Here is a 19,780-nt window from a genome sequence, read left to right on the forward strand (position 1 = left end):
AAATGCAAGCCATCGTGGCATTTTACATGCCCACATTTGAACGTATATTGTGTAGGCTTTATCTTTCAGAGAAATAGTAAAATGATTGTTTCCCAAGTCCAGAATAAATAGTGATGCTTGGTAACTTATTCTTAGACTTAATCCTACTGGTTTGAGTGAAGTATAATTCTAATTGTACCTTGGATTGCAACTGTAGAAACTTTATGGAAAACTCCTTTCTGTCAAGGGTTGCCGTATCCAGAATATTGGAGCCGCAAGCAGTGTCTGGGTGGAAATCGGCTAAATGTCCAGGGAAATCTGGACGTATGGTAGCTGATGTTGGCTGTTGTTGTTTTTTGCCAAGTTTCCTTGGGAAAGCTCAAAAATGTCTAATTGGGGGGGGGGCAAAACTAGAGAAAGAAAAGGCTCTACTGTGCAGATTTTCACTTTTTGAACATTTTTATAGCTTGTTTACATTTTAGGTCTGACTGTGGCCCAGATGCCATAATCACATATTTTGTGTTGTCATAAAGTGTTGTCATAAACCCTGAGAAATAAGGTATAAATTGAAAATAAAATGGAGCAGTAATGGGCTTAAAATTTCAAATAATTCAGATTACATACATATTCTAGCATCTGTTGTGGATTTGTGTTCTCTTTTCCATAAAGTGAGATTTATTTACATATTGTGGGATTCTAAAGTTGGAGAACACCCGGTGATTGAAGTGCTTGAACCCCTACTCATTTCTAGATGTTGCTGTCCTACAACTCCCATCATTCCTGAATATAGTTAGGGTCTGATGGCTGGGCCTGATTAAAGCTGTAGTCTAAAACATTTGGAGGACATCTAGACACTATATTCCTCTTGGGCAGGGGTCAGCAACCTTTTCCAGTCGTGGGCCAGCCCACTGTCCCTCAGACCATGTGGTAAGCCGGGCTATTTTGGGGGGGAGGGGGGGAAATGAACACAAATTCCTATGCCCCACAAATAACCCAGAGATGGATTTTAAATAAAAGGACACATTCTACTCCTGTAAAAACACGCTGATTCCCGGACTGTCCGCAGACCAGATTGAGAAGGCAATTGGGCCGCATCCGGCCCATGGGCCTTAGGTTGCCTACCCCTGCTCTTGGGGTAACAGAAATAGAATTAGGTGATAGTTTACTTGAAATCTGGATGCTTCTGGGGATGCTCGTATCTAACACACAATAGTAACAGAACAGTGGGTATTCCAGTGGTGATATCTGAAGGTACTGGTTTTGGATACTTCCTGCTGACAGCAGTTAATATAAGGTGCTGTAATATCTGTTGTATTATATATAGTGCTTTTTGTTAATACCATAGATAACATTTTTGTGCTGGGGATAAATATAGTTAGGATATGGTTGGCAATTGGTTGTTAAATAAATTAACACAAATGGTGCAGCACTTGTGGTATTGCAAGGTGGGGAAGGCAAAACCTATTTCCTAATTGCAACCTCTTCCTATATTTGCTATATTGTGTTTGTGGGGGTACTGGTTTGTTTTGTTCTTGTTTTTATTATGTACTTTGTGGTTTTATTCTGTGAACTATCCTGAGATCTTCAGATGAAGGGTGGTATACACATTTAATAAATAAAATATAAATAAATATTTAAAACATTTTCTGTTTCTTTCCTTATGCAATTAAAAAAACAATAGTTTTATCATTTTTAATACTATTTGGAAGCTGATAGCAGCCTATTTACACTTGCCTTCCATCTTATTTTCCCTAGAATGAAAATCTGTCATTCTGTTTGTTAGGATTTGTTTTTTTAGCTCTATTTAACGCTAGCTCTCTGTTTCATCTGAATCAGGAGAGGTGGCTGAGGTGTTAGACCAGTGCTTGGAGGCAGTAATGGGTTGGACATGGGCTATTAAACTGAGACTGAATCCTGAACACAGTAAGGTGTTATGTGCCCCAGGTTCTTTTGTCTAAGAGGTGGGGAAGTGGCTTCCCCTGGAAGGAACAGATTTAACAGTTCTGGAGTGCTCCTGGATTCAACATTGGAGACAGGGAATATTGGAGATTAGGAATGCCTGTTTTCAACTCCAGCTGGTTTGCCAGCTACGATCCTTTTTGGACAGAGATTACTTGGCCACTGTACTTCATGCTTTAGTAACTTCCTGATTGGATTCTTGCAATGAGCTCTGCATGGGACTGCTCTTGAAGCTGACCACAAAGCTTCAGTTGGCCCAAAATGCAACAGCTAGATTACTGGTTGGGGTCCATTTAGATCTCGTATAACCCCTGATTTAAGCCAAGTGCACTTGTTGCCAGTTCATTTCTGGGCCTAATTCAAGGCACTCACATTAGTGTTTAAAGCACTAAATGACTCAGGCCCCAAATACCTGAAAGATTGCCTCCTTCCTTACAGACCCTCTTAAGTGCTGAGATCAGCAGGGTGATGGTGGCGGCCTGGAAGCTGTGGAACTCTCCCCATAGCGGTGTGTCTGTTACCTTCATTATACAGCTTCTGGAGAATGAATGCTAAAGAGCCACCTCTATCCTGGCTTTTGACATGAGTTGTATATTTTAGGACACACTTTATTATTGTTATTGTAAGTTGTTTTAAGCTGTTTTTAATACTGTGTTTTAATGTGATCTGACCTTAGGGTGAAGGACAGGTAATAAATAAATAACAAAAACTTCAACCATTTTCATACCTAAATGTCCTCTAGCTTGTCATCATGTCTTGAACAGTCTTCTGTTTTCAGAACTGTGCCCTGTGTTCTGTAGGAAGTGAAAACCTTTGTTGAATAGTGATGATTTCCCATCTCTTAGGGCTTACTAAATATGTCTGGTGGTTTGTTTTTTGAAACATCAGTAATACTTTGGTGAGAACAAATAGAAACTTTACCCCCTCATAATAATAGAACTCGAGTTTGAGCTGTAAAAGTGATTGACAGTAGATTTTGAACAGACAAAAGGAAGTGCATTTTCACACAACATTTTATTAAAGTATTAAATTCGCTGCTATCAAAAGTTGAAATGGCCCGCAACTTGGATGGTTTAAAAGGGCACTGGAGAAATTTATGGAGGACTGGTCTGTCAACAATATTTGCTATAATAAAAAAATGACAGGTCCACATTTATGGGCAGGGTGGTTTTGAACACCAGTTGCTGGGGAGGTGAGCAGTGGGTTAAGGCTGTAGCTTTTAAGCCCTGGTTGATAGTTTAGAAGTATCTGGTTGTTTCTGCTTGAATACAGAATGCTGAACCAATACTAATACTTATGTGTTCGTGCAGATCTGCATAATACATTTAAAGCACATCCAATGCACATTTAAAGCACATGACTCTCTGCGGGATGCTGGGAGCTATAGTTTCTTAAGGGTGATAGAAATTCTAGCTAGTTTTGTAGGGCAAAACTACAATTCCCAAAATTCTTTGGAGGAAGTCGTGTGTTGCGTGGACTTTAAAATATAGTGTGGATCTTCTCTTAGTATACTAGTTTTGACTGTTCAAAATACTATATATGTCTTGCTTTATGTAATCCTTTACAACTATAAGGGGGGGAGGGTACTCAGGGTGAATGGGAATATTATGGCACAGGACAGGTGACAGTTTAACCAGGAACTTCTGAACATAGCTTAGCTCTGATTATTGCCAATATTCCTAGATTAGTATTTTTATAGAAAGATAGATTTAAAAACCTATATCTAAACCCTTACCCTAATGTTACAGAATATGTACTTTTTGTAAAAAATTCAGTAGATAACCACAACAGTAAATGAATAAAAACCTTTAAGCATAAATAGTAAAAAAAAAAGAAACACCCCACAGTATTTCTAGTATCTGAAAACAAAAATAAAAGCTCACTGCTGTTGTTCAAAGGTTTGGAAGAACAGAAATGTTTTAAACTGTCACTGAAAACAGCTCTGTGTAGGAGCCTGCCTGAATTCAGGCAAGAGAGCATTCCAGAACCAGGATGCCACTGCAGAGAAAGCCCTGTTCTGGTTTCCAGCCAACCAAACTTCCACTGGTGATACTGTAACATAAAACTGTGTGTCTGGTGATCTCAGATCCAGAACAGAATATAATTGGGCAGGAGAGGTGTTCTTTCAGGTAGTTGAGCCCTAAGCTGGTTTGAAATAATAAAATTTATACACATTGATTAATTAAAAAAAACACACCTCAAAAAGCTCAAAGCTGTTAAAAAGTGTTTAGGGCTTTATATGTCAAAATTCATCATCAATTAGACTATGTAACAAATAGGTACAATTGTTTCAAGAGAGGTGCTAAATGACCCAGGGACACTGTCATTGTCAGTACCCATGCACCAGTTGGAGTTTTCAAACTCTTAAAAGGTAGCTCCACATAGAGTGCATTATGGTAGTTAAAGGTTCTGTAGGGTGTTTGGAGTCTTGCTTCCCTCATTAATATACGGAAGAGGAGGTAGTCTCATTTTTTTAGTACAATTTTTGCTGTTTTAATTGAAATACTGTAAAGCAGGGATGTCCAACAGGTCATTCGTGATCTACTGGTCAATCCCTGCAAGGTTTTGGTTGATTGCAGTCGATCGCTGGCCCCCTTCCGGCCCCGCACTCCATTGTTGGAGAACGGAAGACGGAGTTTACAAACTGAGGCTGTTTTCCCCCCAGCGATCCTTTGGTGAGTTTCTGTTTCTCTTTGACCACAAAATAATGTAAAAACCTTGTGCCCTCCTCCCAAAGCTAAGCAACTTATGCATCCTGAACCCCATGCATGCCCCAAAGTGAACTACTGCAACTGTCCTTTCATATTTAGTATTCAAAGAGCAGGGATTCCTTGCAAATCTATATTTCCTTAAAAATCATGTCATTACCTTCGAAGCATTACTCCATCTTGTATCACTTTTGGATTTGTGAAGATAGGACACCCAGGGCTGAACCAGGAAGTGGAAGAGCTTCAATCCTCACATATCCTTTTTCCTACAGTTGAGAAGCAAGCTTCCCCAGCTGTGATCACATTTCCTCAGCTCACAGACCAGAGGGCTTTTTTCTACAACAAGGAAGTTTGACTAGATCCTAAATGTACTCTCCAGACAATTCTTTTTCTGCAGCTGCTTCTTCCACTCAGATCAAATAATCCCTGACTCAGATGCTTGCCCTCGAAAGAACGTAAGAGCCCTGTTGTATCAGTCTAAACCATCATTCTGTTTCTACAATGGACAAGCAGAATCCTATGGAAAGTCAACAATTAGGGCACAAGTGCAATAACATTCTTCCACTCATGTTCCCCAGCAACTGATATTAATATAAATGCTACCTCCAAGACTGGAGGCAATAGTCATCACTACAAGTAGCCATTCGTAGCCTTATCCTCTATAAATTTATCTAATTTCATTTTAAAGCTATCCAAGTTGGTGGCTATCACTACACCTTCTGGTAGTGAATTCCACAAATTATGTATCTGCCGTGCAAAGAAATACTTCCTTTTTTCTGTTCTGAATCTCTCAGCTTCACTGGATGACCCTAGATTCTGCATCTCATACTGTACTTTGCTCCTCAGTGACTCACTCTTCTCATTCCTAGTGGTATAGGGTGGGAGGAGAAAGAGATTTCCTTCATGCCACCTTAGCATTGTGTAGGAGAGAGATTTCTTCCATTTCCCTCATCTTCCACTCATCTGAATATAGCAGTTTTCTTAATCTTGAAAGCTTGTTATTACAATGCAAGATTTCACTGTCAGTAGAGCAACAGCAGGAGAAAATGGAAGTCTATCTTAAAAGTATTAGTCTCACTAGCAGTACCTGGAGGAACATACTTTTGATACCATAACAGACACTTGGGGAATGTTGTTAATCCGTTTAGCTTTGATTAGGAGTATTTTCTAAAAATGTGTGGAAGTCAGAGCAGTGAAAACTAACTCAGTATTGCTGTTGCACTTGAATATGTACTGGCAGTGTGGTTTTTATCTTGATTAATTTGTTTAGTGGGGAACGCAGATGATTAACCCTCAGTTGATAGAAATACTGACTTTCAATCTGGGTTTGAGATTAAATGTACATCTAGGAAGTGATGCAAATAAACCTGGTGGAAGTTATTAAGCATGACACCATTTTCAAGTAAAAACCAGTGCACATAAGTTATCAAGGTGAAGGATACCCTATAATTAAAGATACAAAACCTGACAGTATGTTGGAACTAAGTAACCCCACAGTTTTAAGAACTTCAGTATTGTACCATCGTATGCATACCATAAAGAAGGCTGATCGCCGAAGAATTGATGCTTTTGAATTATGGTGCTGGAGGAGACTCTTGAGAGTCCCATGGACTGCAAGAAGATCAAACCTATCGATTCTTAAGGAAATCAGCCCTGAGTGCTCACTGGAAGGACAGATCGTGAAGCTGAGGCTCCAATACTTTGGCCACTTCATAAGAAGAGAAGACTCCCTGGAAAAGACCCTGATGTTGGGAAAGATGGAGGGCACAAGGAGAAGGGGACGACAGAGGACGAGATGGTTGGACAGTGTTCTCGAAGCTACGAACATGAGTTTGATCAAACTGCGGGAGGCAGTGGAAGACAGGAGTGCCTGGCGTGCTCTGGTCCATGGGTTCACGAAGAGTCGGACACGACTAAACGAAAATGATATATCACCATAGCAGTGCAATAATAAGTAATTACAAAATTACATGTAATAACAAAAACATTTTATAGAACTGGCAGTCATAGTACATACTGCTTGAGCAATATATGCACCGTCACGTTTTGCAATGGCGTGTGTAGGACAGAAAAACATTGCATAAAACAGCGTGGCTCTGATTTTCTGTCATTGCATTCACTCCAGAGATGACACATTTCTCTGTAGATGCTAGCAATGGAAAGCAGGCCTTCCGTTTCTGAGGCTGCCTGTCTTGATGTTCCAGGTAAGCTGACCATGTTTCTAGACACATCCCAAAGTTGGTATTGACCTTGGGGTAAGGCCTACTGAGAAGAAACCTCTTTTGGGATGTTCATACCATTGTGGTTTGTTCAGTTTTCCCAAAACGTGCATTTAAACATATACTTTAAAGTATTTGGAAAAACAAACCCACCTTTGGCTACAGTTGGATCATGGAAGGGTATGAAAACCATCTTATGTCACCTTTAGTTTTATTATAATAAAGAACAATCTCAGGCTTGGCATTCTGGTCTGAAATTGCTCAATATGCATTGAAGAAAGGAGAATCACGGTCCTTTAACAGACATTAAAACTGCTGATGCTGACAATTCTCAGTAAGAAAGAACTGCGGGGTGGGGGGAGAGAGTGTTCTGGTTTTCAGTGTACTAGTCAGACCTAAGCTTTTCATTGCTAATTCCTTTGGTAATGGCATGCTGGTGAAAAAAGTCTCACTTTTATTCCATGCAGAACCCTGTAAATGAGTTGTTAGTTTCTGGTGGAATCATAACCAGAATTTTATGCCATGCTAGGGTACATATTGCCTCATTGGATGCCTTGCTCTGAATAGGACTAATTGTTACTGCAACATTCTCATATGGCATGAAACATTATGGGAAGGATTTTGGTAAACATAAGCTACAGGACACACACAGGTTCCACATTCTCTCACACAGGTAATTGGGGGCTTTCTGAGGGCTTTATTGGTTCTTTTGAAGGAAGATATTTGATCATTACCCTTAAATCTGGCCTCTTGTTCAGAGTGACGTTGCTGGTGGTTTGCATATATTTTGTAGATGAAATTGAGGCCACAAAGAGCCCCCAATCCAAATTTGTAAATTTTGTGCAAAATCTTACCAATGATTAAAACAACTAAGTTTTGCTGGGTAACTGAATGTTATAACTGGAAAACAAAGGTTTTTTAAAGTTATGTATATACTGGGGTTTTATAAGCTTATATAGTGATTTTGACTCCTGTAGATTATTCTGGGATGTTAATAAAAGTGAGTAATTTTAAACTGAGACTGAATCCTGAGATGGAGGGTGTGTGTGTGTGTGTGTGTGTGTGTGTGTGTGTGTGTGTGTGTGTGTGTAGGCAGCTCATGTGTCTGGGAAGTAGATGGACAACCTGTTACAGATTGGATTGCAGTCGCCTTGAAGGAGTAGGTTCATAGTTTGAGGTACTCCTGGTTCCAGCATTGGCTCTTGATGCTGGGTGGCATTGGTGGCACGTGGTGCCTTTTTCCAGCTATAGCTGTTTTGTCAGGTCCTGCTGTTTATGGACTGAGCTAGCCTGGCCACAGTAACTTACATACGCTGTTGAAGGCAGTATGACCTTGAATGCCAGTTCCTGGGAATTGCAAGTGAAGAGATCACTGCTGCATTCAGGTTCTGCTTTTTGGCTTTCCATAGGAATCTGGGTGGTCGCTGTGAGAACAGGATACTGGACTACATGGGCATTGGCCTGGTTCTGCAGGTTCTTGTGTTCTTATGTTAACCTATGCATTAGTAAGGGGGCGCGGGGGGGCGCTGTGGGTTAAACCACAGAGCCTAGGACCTGCCGATCGAAAGGTCGGCGGTTTGAATCCCCGCGGCGGGGTGAGCTCCCGTTGTTCGGTCCCAGCTCCTGCCTACCTAGCAGTTCGAAAGCACGTCAAAGTGCAAGTAGATAAATAGGGACCGCTTTCTAGTGGAAAGGTAAACGGCATTTCCGTGTGCTGCGCTGGTGCTGGCTCGCCAGATGCAGCTTAGTCACGCTGGCCACGTGACCCGGAAGTGTCTTCGGACAGCTCTGGCTCCCGGCCTCTTGAGCGAGATGAGCGCGCAACCCTAGAGTCGGACACGACTATTGTTTGTATTATGTTCTGTATATGCTGCTATTTTTGAAGAAGCTACAACTTTGGAAGCTGCAATTAATGCAGAATTCAGCCTTCAGAATGCTGAGCAGTGTACCATTGTAACTGTATAACACGGGTTTTACAAGAATTGTACTGGTTGTCTGTACAGTGGTGCCTCGCAAGACGAAATTAATCCATTCCGCGGGTCTCTTCGTCTTGCGGTTTTTTCGTCTTGCGAAGCACAGCTATTAGCGGCTTTAAGAAAAAGGAAACAAACTCACAAGAACTCACAAGACGTTTTGTCTTGCGAAGCAAGCCCATAGGGAAATTCGTCTTGCGGAACGGCTAAAAAAACGGAAAACTCTTTCGTCTTGCGCGTTTTTTGTCTTGTGAGGCATTCGTCTTGCGAGGTACCACTGTATACTGCTGAAGATGTGTGACTTCTAGTAGAGTGGGGCAGGAAATATGAGCATGATGATGCCATGCATCTTCATCTACAGGATGCTACTGGGGAAAAGTGGGGATGTAGCTCTCAGCAAGCAGCCACATGGCCCTTTTAATGTTTAATCTGATCCTAAAATGGTAAGGTTCTTAATTTTTAGACAAGTATGTGATCTTATCCTGGCTTTATTCTTTCAGCAGTGGTTCGATAGTCTAGAAAGCCAAGGATATACCCTTTCTTTTTGTTCTCTTGTTCCCCCACCCCCATACGGCACACAATATGAGTTTGCTGCTGGGCTGTTGTGTCGTTCCCCTTCCCCCGTTGTGCAAAATGTACTTCTGTGATCATTGGGTTTTACCTCAGTTTGCTGAGAAACCCCTAGTTTCTCAGTGGTCCTGTTTTGGCTCCTGTTTTGTTGGTACTAAGCAACCTGAGTTTGCTATTAGGAATGTTGATTTTTTAAATTTGGTTTAGGAGTGAAGTACTTGCACTGACAGCCGTTATGTGATGGTGGACTGGTTTTGGACACAAACATAGGTAGCACAGGCAACACCTGTTTTACACGGGAGTTCAGTTCCAAGTCATTGTGCATGTTGGCGGAGTACACAAAAACCTGCCCCATTCTGGCCACCCTGCCCCATTATGCCCCCTTTTCCTGCTACTTCTGGGTTTGCAGTGATGTACACAAAATGAGAGTTGCCTCTACTAATCTCTTACTTAGCTGAAGGCGGATGTCTTTTAACAGCATGGCTTTTTTACTTTGGCATTTGTATATTAATGTAAAACCATTGAATACTGTTCTTCTAGCCTCTAAATACCAACATGATATTACAAAAAGAGGGGGGAGCTGTAGACTTTAACAATAAATGTATAAATGAGAGCTTTGGTTGAGTTAATCCTTAGGCAGTTTTAGAGGACAAACTTAAGGACACAATTTATTGAGGCTATTTTGATTCAAGTGTGCTACTGTAAATGAATAAAAAGCTATTAAAGTAAACTTTTGTCTAACAATGTGTGGTAGCTTTTTAATTATTTACAGTGTATGAGGATCTCGTATCAATATTTATTATGGATTTAGACTGGCAAGTTATAACTGGGGATTTGTCTAAATCTTAGTCCTGCTTCTAACTGTTCTGCTGAAATTTGGTGCCTCTCTTTCTGTTGAATCTCTTGCTTTCTGAGATTGTTTTCTTGTTAGCTGGCCTCTTTTCCCCAAGAGGATATACAGCAGCATGTCTGGAAACTAGCATCATTACTGTCTTCATTTTTTCCTAAATGCCTGCTTCCATTATATATTGCGGCATTATATATTACGAAAGTTACAAAACATCCCTACATAGTGGAGGGAAGGGAGGTTTTTTATAACCTCATGGCATATATAAGCTCTGCAACCCTAGTTTCCCCACTCCCAGAAGACAAAGCTCTTAGGAACTTGAGCCGGCCAATTGATGCTTCTTTCTCTCTTCCTCACCTGCCATCTTGGCATTCTGGATGTCTTGGAAGCTCAGAAACCATTGGCAGCCTGTTTTCTGGGTTTTGAATTCTTTTTATTGTTAGTTTAGTTTACAAATTTAAATACTTCTGTGTTCCTAGGGAGTTCCCAGAATATGTAGAAACCTATATCTTGTTTTTGGTTGGTCCCATTTCACCTCCAAACTGATAGGCACTTGATTATTTGAGGGAACCTTTGGGACAAAACATTGCAGTGCCTAGTGCTTTTGTTCAGACTTCCAGCTGCTCCCCCTCAGCATTCTGTGGCAACTGAGCATGTTCAGTCCTCAATGAGCTGTGTTTCCTTTTTTGGGGTGGGGTGAGGGTGGAGATTGCCTCCTTAATTCCCCCCCCCCCCAAATATATTTTGGGACTCCTGCACCCTCTCATGTGAGTTCCTGTTGTTTTATTAATTCATTATTTATAAGATTTCTATCCTGCCTTTCAATTGAATGATCCTCAAAGCAGATTCTAGTATATTAAAATAAAACATTCACACAAAAACATAAAAACCCTTCACAACCCATCAGCCCTTTGTCCCCTGTCTGCTGGTAAATGCCAGAAGGTGCTTCTTTTCAGCTCTGCAGTCCCAGGTGAACAGGAAGTTGGAGCAGTGTGTCCTTTTTGGCAGGGTAGGGGAAACATGCTCACTGTCAATGCTTCTTTGAAGGCAGATGGATGAGGAACACAATGGACAACGGGTGTACAGTGGTGCCTCGCAAGACGAAATTAATTCGTTCCGTGAGTTTTTTCGTCTAGCGAATTTTTCGTCTTGCGAAGCACGAAATCCCATAGGAATGCATTGAAATTCAATTAATGCGTTCCTATGGTCAAAAAAGTCCAAACAAAGCCAAATTTGGTACAACAAGAGTTTATTAAGTGCTCTTTAAAGTCACACATACTGTAAAGAGCATTTCAAAAATTGAAGGAACAATAAATTAAGTTTCTAAACATGACAGAAAAACATTTAAAAATCAACAAAGTGTACAGTACATTTTCTAAGACTCTGGGGGGCAACTCGAAGAAGGTTCCTCTTCCACTCTTTGCTTCTTCCTGAAGAACCCCCTCCCCAAGTGTTCCCCCAGCTGCCCACCACACAGAAATTCAAATCCAGATTTTTTTTAAAAAAACAGGAGAGTGGCCCAATGGTCACAGAAAATCATAAAAATGCAGAAAAAAACCACACAAGCTTCCAGATTCTTGCAAACCCCTCCTCAACTGTTCCCCCAGCCACCCACCACACAGAAATTCAAATCCAGATTTTTTTTTAAAAAAAAAACCGCAGAGTGGCCCAATGGTCACAGAAAATCATAAAAATGCAGAAAAAACACACAAGCTTCCAGATTCTTGCAAAACCCTCCCCAACACCAAGTCCTTGAATTCCAAACACCCCAACCCAAAATCCACCCCCCCCAAAAAAAAGTTTTAAAAGTTTAAAAGAAGTTTTGGAAAAGCTTCAAAAATCACCAAAGTCTTCAAAAACCTCAAAAAAGGCTACCACACCGCGTTCTATGAGTTGCTCCTCGAAGTCAAGTCGCAACTGTATTAACGGTGTTAAGAAAAAGGAAACAAACTTGCAAGACGTTTTCGTTTTTCGTCTTGCGAAGTAAGCCCATAGGGAAATTCGTCTTGCGAAGAAGCTCAAAAAACGGAAAACCCTTTCGTCTAGCGAGTTTTCCGTCTTGCGAGGCATTCGTCTTGCGGGGCACCACTGTACACCTGCAGTCCCCTGAGTGGTGGCAAAGACTAGAGTGCATTTTGACTACAAAAGTCTGGAGAATTGCCTGAGATACAGGTTTCAGCTTCATATGAAGAGCACAGAATAGTCTGATCTGCCATTTTTATAACATTTTATGGGTGCAGTTTGGAACATATGCCACTTTCTAAGTGTGACATAATTTCAGAAATAGCTTTACAACTTGCACTGTTATTTGAACTACGGTAATTAGTTTTTAGTTCTGGAGCTATTTAGCATTTAACTGGGATGGAAAGAGTTCATCAAAAGGTGTGTAGTAACAAATTTGCATTTCAGTTACTTGTGTTTTACGATTTTTGGTTTCTCTTCTTCTCTCCACCCCACCATGTTAGCTCTTCTCATTGATGGAGATGAAACCTCCTATTTCTCGTGCAAAGATGATTCTTATTACTAAAGCTGCCATCAAAGCTATTAAGGTGAGATAGTAAAGAGTATTTATTTTATTTTGTACTAAATTTCAAAAGGTTTGAACATTTGTAGCATGTTCTGTGTTTTTTCAAAGATCACATGGACTGAGAGTCATTCTCACTAATATTTTACAGATACTGAATAATTTTAATTATAATGCTTTTAATGTATACTTTTATCACTGTCAAAGTAATTTTTAAAAATAACTCCATTTCAAACACTCCTTTGAGATGATTTTGAGATAGTTATAAATGCAGGTTGGGACTAGTTTAATAAAATGACCTATGATATATTTCCTTCTGCTTAGTTTGATATGAGTTTATATGCTAATGTTTAAGGTAAACAAATTCACATTTCTTAAACATATGAAATTAAACATTTCAAATGTTCTTTGATTCTCTTTCAGCTTTACAAACACGTAGTCCAGATTGTAGAGAAGTTTATAAAAAAGGTAAATGAAATATTTATTAAGTTGTATATACAGATGATTCAGCAATTTACATTCTCTCCCCCCCCCAAAAAAAATGGTTTGTTTTTTTTAGAGCAGACACAATAAAAATATGTGCATCTAGCAGTTCTATGGGAAATCACTCAGCAACTGCATATATTAATTATGGCAATGGTAATAGCTCCATAACTGTGCAGAAAGATAGCATATTACATGGGGATTTGTTCTGGGGGATTGTATGTAAAGCCAAAATTGTGTAGTTGGAAAAATCACAAAACCACTCCCGTGTGATCATTTGTACTTTTTGGAAGCATGGGCCTCCCCCCCCCCCTCCCAACAAGGCAAGATCTTGCAGGAGCTTCCCAGAGTGAGATCTTCCCAGAGCCTGGCAAGCAAGACTCTCTGCCTTCTGTGCTTTAACTTGTGTGATACCAGCTGGCTGGCCGCCAAGCATGTAAAGTTTTGATCATGCAAGTTAAATGTGCACAGGTTGCAACTTTGCTGTTTGGGTTTGTTTGTTTGTTTGTTTGTTTGGGAGAATTAGCTAATTCTAACCACCACTAAACTAATACACCACACACCTGCAAGAAGAAGTAAGCACACAAGGCATAAGAGGAGATGAGGAAGTTTAGCCTGCCTAGATTGGGAGCTGGAAAACGAATTGCAAAGCTTGTGTATGGATCTCCCCTTCTTGCATCTCTAGATGCCAGAAAACGTTGATGTTACTGAGTTTTTGGGACATAGGGCCTACATACTTGACCTTAGCTGTGTCAGTTCTGCCTGTGATCTAGGTAACATGCAACTAATACGAAGGCAGGGCATGTTGGGGCAGGCTTAGTCTGCTTCTTCTATTGTACATTGATTATTTATTTTTGTGAGAGTCTTTTTGAACTGCCAAGTCATTTAAAAACATTTGGTGATGTACATTCAAACATCGTAGTTATGACATCATTATAAAAAATAACCATCACTGAGTCAAATTAATGTATATTCATAGGCATATTTTTAAAGTGCATATCTTGCCTGATATGTGACTGGATTTCTGAGATCAGTGTTTAAAAAGTGAATAGCACTTACGTTCAAATTCCAGGAAATATAGTGGAATGTCTATAGTGTTGTATGGCACCTTTTAGCTTCATGCTAATATGATCATACAGAGCTTACTGTTAGGATTTATAAAATGTATATTACTTATATGACTTTCTGTCTGTCTCTCTCTTTAGTGTAAACCAGAATACAAAGTTCCTGGATTGTATGTTATTGACTCTATTGTTCGTCAATCTCGTCATCAATTTGGAACAGATAAGGATGTTTTTGGGCCAAGATTCTGTAAAAATATAACAGCCACATTCCAGTATTTATATCTCTGTCCAACAGAAGACAAGGTATAACTCAACTTCTTGTAGCATTTTGACTTGGGTGTGTGTGTGTGTGTGAGAGAGAGAGAGAGAGAGAGAGAGAGAAATGAATATCTTCTGATCCTACTATATTTGGTCTACCCTGTACAAATACACATTGTTGTTGGATACTATTTCTGAATGAGGCCTTGATGTTGAATGTTTCTTTTCTAGTTGGCTTTTAAATTTTTGAGGCCCTTCTTCCTCACCACTTCATGACTAAAAGCTCTTATGGAGGAACTTTTCTCTTCTGTGTAGAAAGCCATGTGAGCTGGATTTTATTCTATTTGATAGTAAAGCTGCAACACAAACTAGATGTGGCTGGTGACTTAGAACAGGCTTGGGTTCCTGCTGCTTGTATGTATTATGCTGACAAAACTGATTCCCACGTCTAGAATAGAATAAAGTAGCCATCATTTACTAAGTTCGGAGGTCCATAAAGTGTGTCATGAAAAATATTGTATGGGATTTGATCTCTCCATTCCTTCTCACTGTTGCTCATGTCCACAGTCATTTCCTGGAGAAGTCACAAAATGTTACAAAGCATAGGAAACAAAGTATAAAAGTTTTGTACTGTACTAATCTCTTTTTTGTGTGTGTGCATGCAAGGACTAGGGCCTTGTTCAGATGGCATTTTTGTGCTCTCATCTTTGCGCATTGTGAGATTGATTGGTTTCAATGCACCTTGTTTTGTCTCCCTGAACAGAAGATATCTGAACTCGGATGTCTCACATTTGTTTAGGTGATAGTAAACAAAGTGCATGTGTCCATTACCTGATCTCATGATGCATAAAACTGAAGCAGGGGACAGTATTGTCTGAACACTGCCTAAGCTTTGATTAAGCAAATGAAGATTTTTAAAAGTGTACTTACACATCTCTTCTTTGAACAGAGTAAGATAGTTCGTGTCCTCAACTTATGGCAGAAAAATGGAGTGTTTAAAATAGAAATAATTCAACCTCTCCTCGACATGGCAGCAGGAGCTAGCAGTACTGCTTCAATGACTGAAGATACTACTAATAATGAAGGTAGGAAATCTTAGTTAAAACATTATTTTCTGTTATGGGCCTATGTTGTCAAACTCAGACTTTATTTGCTTTAATCTGCATAGAATGGGCTGAATTAATTGCAAGCAAAAGTTGGAGATAGATTTTTGTTGTTGTAACTCTTGGTGTTAAAAATATGATAAAGTTCATGTTTTGGCTAAGTGATTGTATTATAGAATAAGAGCGCTGTGAAGAGCCTTTTGGTTGACTTTCTTATTCATGTGTATGTTTAGGATTGTACTGCGAAAACATTTTTTTTGTTCTTCCCATGTTTTGAATAGAATTATTTCTACCCATTTCTACCCATCTTGATGAGTCTGGCTGAAAATATTAAGATGGCCTAATAAATAAAATACACAATGATTTGGATACTATACAGCATATTCTGTTACCAGAAATGGTTTGTCATTTTGCCTTGACATTTAGGCATCCATGTATAAGTGGGGCACCCCTTAGATTCGAAAGCACCCCCGGGTGCAAGTAGATAAATAGGGACCGCTTACTAGCGGGAAGGTAAATGGCGTTTCCGTGTGCTGCGCTGGCTCGCCAGATGCAGCTTGTCATACTGGCCTTGTGACCCGGAAGTGTCTTTGGACAGCGCTGGCCCCCGGCCTCTTAAGCGTGATGGGCGCGCAACCCCAGAGTCGGACACGACTGGCCCGTACGGGTAGGGGGTACCACTGTGAAATGTCCTTCCCTCTGCCATATGTGAACCATAATCTGTTACATGTTTCTGGCATCTTGTGTTGACATACCTTTTTGCCCAGGCTTTCCCTGGTCCATAAGATTGAATCCTGTTATTTCTGGAATTCTTTTTTTATCTTTTCCTGTTGTTTGTGTTTGTGTTTGTTTTAATACTGCTTTGCTACTGTTTTATTTTCATGATATTTTTGTATACCACTTAGAGATGTTTAAATAGTAAGCACTTTAAAAATGCTAATGGACAAAATACCTCTAGAGATGTATATAACTCTAGTATTTTATATGTTGTGGTATACAAATTGCTGCAAATACATTAATAATATTGGGGTGTGTGTGTAATAGTATATTATCCATAAACAGTTTAGCAGCTCTCCATATATCCATTCAATCATCAGTATTCTTTATAAAGGTTCCCCCCCCCCCAAATTTGTAGTCTGTAGGCTCGTTAAGCTACAAAAGGCTTCCCTGAACTTTGTCATCAAGGTTTTCTATAAAGAAGTATGATTACTGAAATACAGAGAAAGAGAGAAAGTTAGGAGTTTATATGGGACTGTGGATGCTAGACATGACAATCATGCAAAAAGAAGTTTTGTGTTTTAAGAAACAGCACCACGAAATATAGCCATGAGTGGGCTCAGAATTAGATCGAGGCTTTGGTGGGGAGATTTAACTCTTTGCCTCTGCTGTAGTCCTAATCATTGCCCCCACTTATCTGTGGCTGCTGTTTACTGTACAGAACACAATTATGTAACTACCACTTGCATGATTATTGTCAAATTTAGTTTGGCCCTAAGAATATTTAGCATATACTTACAGCCATATATTCACCTGGCCCTAAAGCAATAACAACTTATTATTTATACCCTTCCCCTCTGGTTGGGTTTCCCCAGCCACTCTTGCGGCTTCCAAAAAATACTCAAAATACAATAAAATACATACTTTGTGTTGTAGCATGCAGGGCAGGAGGGTGTTTGGCAATGAAGCATTGCCACATGATGTCTCATTTTGAGCATTCTGCCCGTGGAATTAAAAAAACAACAACTTGCTGACCATATTTGCGAATGGTCTACAGACTGACCACCCAAGTTTTGATTTTTAAAAACTTGCATTATAGTGTAAAAGTGCAATGCTATCAGTGGGAATTGTTGAAATCTTAATGTTGCATTTAAATTTATTTTATAGGTTCACCACCTCCTGCCACAGTGATTCCATCTGAGCCTCTTCAAGTTGCTTCCAACTCAGTACCTGCTGTGCCGCAATTGCCCAGTTCTGATGCCTTTGCAGCTGTAGCCCAGTTATTTCAGACAACACAAGGACAACAGGCAAGCAGAGACTTTTTGTTCAAAAATACAGAATTCAACTTAAGATAATAAGATGGTTATCTAATGCAGAATATATAACTATTCTATTTTAAAACCATTAGTGGAAATTTGTTAGTGAATAATAATAATAATAATAATAATAATAATAATAATAATAATAATAATAATAATAATAATAATTTATTTATATCCCACCCATCTGGCTGGGATTCCTCAGCCACTCTGGGCGGCTTCCAAAAAAATATTAAAATACAGTGGTCTGTTAAACATTAAAAGCTTCCCCTAAACAGGGCTGCCTTCAGATGTCTTCTAAAAGTCTGGTAGTTGTTCTTCTCTTTGACATCTGGTGGGAGCCAATGTAGATCTTTCAAGATCTTTATGTGGTCTTGGCGGCCTCTCCTAGTCACCAGTCTAGCTGCCGCATTCTGGATTAGTTGTAGTTTCTGGGTCACCTTCAAAGGTAGCCCCACATAGAGCACATTACAGTAATCCAAGTGAGAGATAACTAGAGCATGCACCACTTTGGCGAGACAGTCCACGGGCAGATAGGGTCTCAGCCTGCGTACCAGATGGAGCTGGTAAACAGCTGCCCTGGACACAGAATTGACCTGCGCCTCCATGGACAGCTGTGAGTCCAAAATGACTCCCAGGCTGTGCACCTGGTCCTTCAGGGGCACAGTTACCCCATTCAGGACCAGGGAGTCGTCCACACTTGCCCGCCTCCTGTCCCCCCAAAACAGTACTTCTGTCTTGTCAGGATTCAACCTCAATCTGTTAGCCGCCATCCATCCTCCAGCTGCCTCCAGACACTCACACAGGACCTTCACCGCCTTCGCTGGTTCTGATTTGAAAGAGAGGTAGAGCTGGGTATCATCCGCATATTGATAAACACTGAACCCAACCCCCCTAATGATCTCGCCCAGCGGCTGCATGTAGATGTTGAAAAGATGTTGAATTGCATTAGTGAATAGTGAAATCAATATTTCTTCTGTTTACTGATCACATCTGGTCTGAAAATAAATCATGCATATGTATAACATGTCTGACCTTTGTCTGCTTGAGTAAGAAATGTCCTTTCTATTCTCTTGCCAGCTGTCTACTCTTCTGCATAGCACTAGCACTTCTCTTGAGGACTAGTAGACTTTTAAGTGCAGAAGAGAGAGTGTGAATATGCTGGTGTGATCATCAGTGCTTTACTAGGTTTCCATCCAAAGCTCTCTTTTGTGGCTGTCTATTGTGGCTACCTCTGTGCTCCCTTATAGCTTTAAGAACACAGAGCAGAGGAGGAGCCACAAGAGCAGCTGCCTTGTACCATAATACCCACCAGGCATAGCAGTAACTAGTGCCTGATTGGGGGGTGGGGAGAGCAGATATCCACCCATTGGAAGGCATCAATTGTTGTACATTTATTACGTCTCTGATGTTTTCACAGTCATTCCTAAGAAGATATTAATAGTTGCAGTTTCATTATTTTAGCTCCAACAGATTCTGCAGACTTTTCAGCAGCCTCCGAAACCTCAATCTCCTGTGATAGATAACAATGTAATGGCTCAGGTCCATGCTATTACTGCCCAGCTGCAGACTACAGCAACACAACCATCCGAACAAAAACATGATTTCTCAGCACCTGAGCAAAAGACATCTTTTGATAAGGTAATATTTTTCTTGTACTGAAAAGGAATTTATTCGATGATTTGTTTTTTGTCGAATGCCATGCCAAATTATTGTTTCATGCTATGAGAACAAGTATTCAGGGAGTCTTGATTCAACCTCCACTGCATGTGACATTTCCTTCCCCCTTTTCTGGTGAACCATACTTTGGTATGCAAAACTTAAAATGATCTTACATTGTCAGTGGTACTTATATTGTTTACTTGTCTTTCATTAATTACTGAAGAAAATAGAGTTGGCTCAATGTAATATGTTTCAGAAGCTGTTGGATCGATTTGACTATGATGATGAACCAGAAGCAGTAGAAGACACCAAGAAAGAGGAACCAACAGCTCCTGCAATCTCTCAACCAACATTGTAAGATTTATGAGTCAGAGCAGTAAATGCTAAAATTTAAG

The 19,780-nt window shown here is 40.1% G+C and overlaps 1 protein-coding gene across 2 annotated transcripts in view; it reads left to right on the forward strand.

Moving 5' to 3' along the window:
- SCAF4 (SR-related CTD associated factor 4) overlaps nt 1-19,780 on the forward strand; it is a 46,811-nt gene that overhangs the window by 2,620 nt on the left and 24,411 nt on the right. The window contains exons 2-8 of one of the 2 annotated variants that reach the window (XM_081199524.1): nt 12,721-12,804; nt 13,203-13,247; nt 14,468-14,629; nt 15,534-15,669; nt 17,572-17,711; nt 19,188-19,364; nt 19,642-19,739. In XM_081199524.1, the coding sequence (XP_081055650.1) occupies nt 12,721-12,804; nt 13,203-13,247; nt 14,468-14,629; nt 15,534-15,669; nt 17,572-17,711; nt 19,188-19,364; nt 19,642-19,739 (842 nt within the window). The remainder of the gene's footprint in view (nt 1-12,720; nt 12,805-13,202; nt 13,248-14,467; nt 14,630-15,533; nt 15,670-17,571; nt 17,712-19,187; nt 19,365-19,641; nt 19,740-19,780) is intronic. The other variant, XM_081199523.1, reaches the window with a different exon arrangement.

The sequence above is a fragment of the Podarcis bocagei genome (genome assembly GCF_964188305.1).
Source record: "Podarcis bocagei genome assembly, chromosome: 6".
Classification (NCBI taxonomy): Eukaryota; Metazoa; Chordata; class Lepidosauria; order Squamata; family Lacertidae; genus Podarcis; species Podarcis bocagei.